Genomic DNA, 1,886 nt, shown 5'->3' with positions numbered 1-1,886 from the left:
TTTCATTATGTCATACTAAATACTAACAACAATTGACTCTTCAATGATATTTGTTCATTCTTCATTGTAAATAAACATGTTTATTGAATGTTCATGACAATAAATAAAACATTAAGAATGATTAAATAAGAAAACATATCAATAACTGTAAATTAATAGAATGGTAAAGTCAATTCTAATTTATTAATTAATTCTTAAGAACATGAATAACTCTTTTTTGAATAAGTGAATGAAAGTGTGGAATTAATAATGAACAAAAATAAGTGATGATTATATTAACTGAAATTGAAACATTTCAATCACCAAAACGTCAAATAACAAAATAAAAGAATTAGAAATAATCTAGATATAATAACAACACAAAGACATCAATGAAATCAAACATTATAATCATATTCATTTTCAAACATCACGTATTTCCATCCACTTAATACTTCTTATATTGTTAGAAATGTGGTATTTTTCAAAACAAGTTTCTTCCTTAATGATAAAGTTTATTTAAGAACTAAAAACCAAATGAATAGAATTAAAGAAAGTGTTGAATTAATGAAAACACTTATTTCATGGCATCACCAGTAGCAAACTTTTGTAACTTGATAGTAACCCTCTTTGATTTGTCAAGATGTTGATAATAATCTGCTAAAATCTTAAGTGATTCAGCACGTCCAAAATGATCTGGAAGAGCTTTTCCTTCTGATAACATCTTTCTCACCATAGTTCCTGAAACAATAACTCTGTCTTTCTTAGTGTGAGGACAAGTTCTTAATGATGCCATTCCATCACATTTATGGCAGTAGAATGTCCAATCGATTTTCATAGGTTGAGTTAAGAGTCTCTTCTTAGGATCAGCATTGTATGGGATTTTATCAAAGATTTTTTGTGCATCAAATGGTCCATAATAGTCTCCAACACCAGCATGATCTCTTCCAATAATCATATGTGTACATCCATAATTTTGTCTAAATGTAGCATGAAGAAGAGCTTCTCTTGGTCCTCCATATCTCATATCAAGTGGATATCCTCCTTGAAGGACATTCTTTTTAACAAAGTATTTATCAACAAGTGCATCAATACATTTAACTCTTACTTCAGCTGGAATATCTCCTGGTTTAAGATTTCCTACAAGTGAATGAATAAAAACTCCATCACAAACTTCAACTGCAATTTTAGCAAGAAACTCATGTGATCTATGCATTGGATTTCTTAATTGAAGTGCAGCAATTGTTTTCCATCCTTTCTTAGCAAAGTTAAGTCTAGATTCTTCTGGTGTCATATAAATTCCTTTATATTTAATTGGGAATTCTCCTTCTGAAAGTGTTGTAACTTTACCTGCAACATTAAATGGTTTTTGTTCCATAACTTTTTTAACTCCTGGATGGTCTGAATCTGTTGTAGTGAAAACATCTTTACATTCCATTTCCTTATCTTTCTTAGTCATTTCATAGACTTGGTCAATTTCAATAGTTCCTGAAATATCATTAATATCTTTGTTATACTTTAATGCAACCTTTTGTCCTCTCTTTAATTTCTTTGCTTCTTCTTCTGAAACTGACATTGTAATTGGAATTGGCCAAAATGTTCCATCAGCAAGTGTGAAATTCTTACAAACAGAGAACCAATCTTCTTTTTTCATAAATCCATTTAATGGTGAAAATCCTCCAATTCCCATCATAACAAGATCTCCAAACTCTCGTGATGAAATATCAATCTTTGGAAGTGACTTTGCTTCTTTAATACATTCATCTCTTTCAGCTCCATATTTTAACGTTTTAATGAGTTTTCCTCCATGTGGTTTAATCAAGTTGTTTAAGTTTTCTTGAATGCTCATTTGTCATTTTTTAGTTATTCTCTGATCTATAAATCTTCCTCTTCTTTTCAAACTCCCC

The 1,886-nt window shown here is 29.8% G+C and overlaps 1 protein-coding gene across 1 annotated transcript; it reads right to left on the bottom strand.

Annotated features, from left to right (window-relative positions):
• Nucleotides 1–556: 556 nt before the first annotated feature.
• Nucleotides 557–1,828, bottom strand: ENU1_012320 (sulfate adenylyltransferase domain containing protein; the record flags this gene model as incomplete). Its single annotated transcript, XM_008856718.1, has 1 exon — nucleotides 557–1,828. One exon carries the CDS (start codon nucleotides 1,826–1,828, stop codon nucleotides 557–559), a length of 1,272 nt encoding a protein of 423 aa, XP_008854940.1.
• Nucleotides 1,829–1,886: the final 58 nt, after the last annotated feature.

This window comes from Entamoeba nuttalli, assembly GCF_000257125.1.
Source record: "Entamoeba nuttalli P19 unplaced genomic scaffold asmbl_2167, whole genome shotgun sequence".
Classification (NCBI taxonomy): Eukaryota; Evosea; order Mastigamoebida; family Endamoebidae; genus Entamoeba; species Entamoeba nuttalli.
Note: the sequence above shows the minus strand (reverse complement) of the source record. Positions and strands in the feature narration are given on the sequence as shown.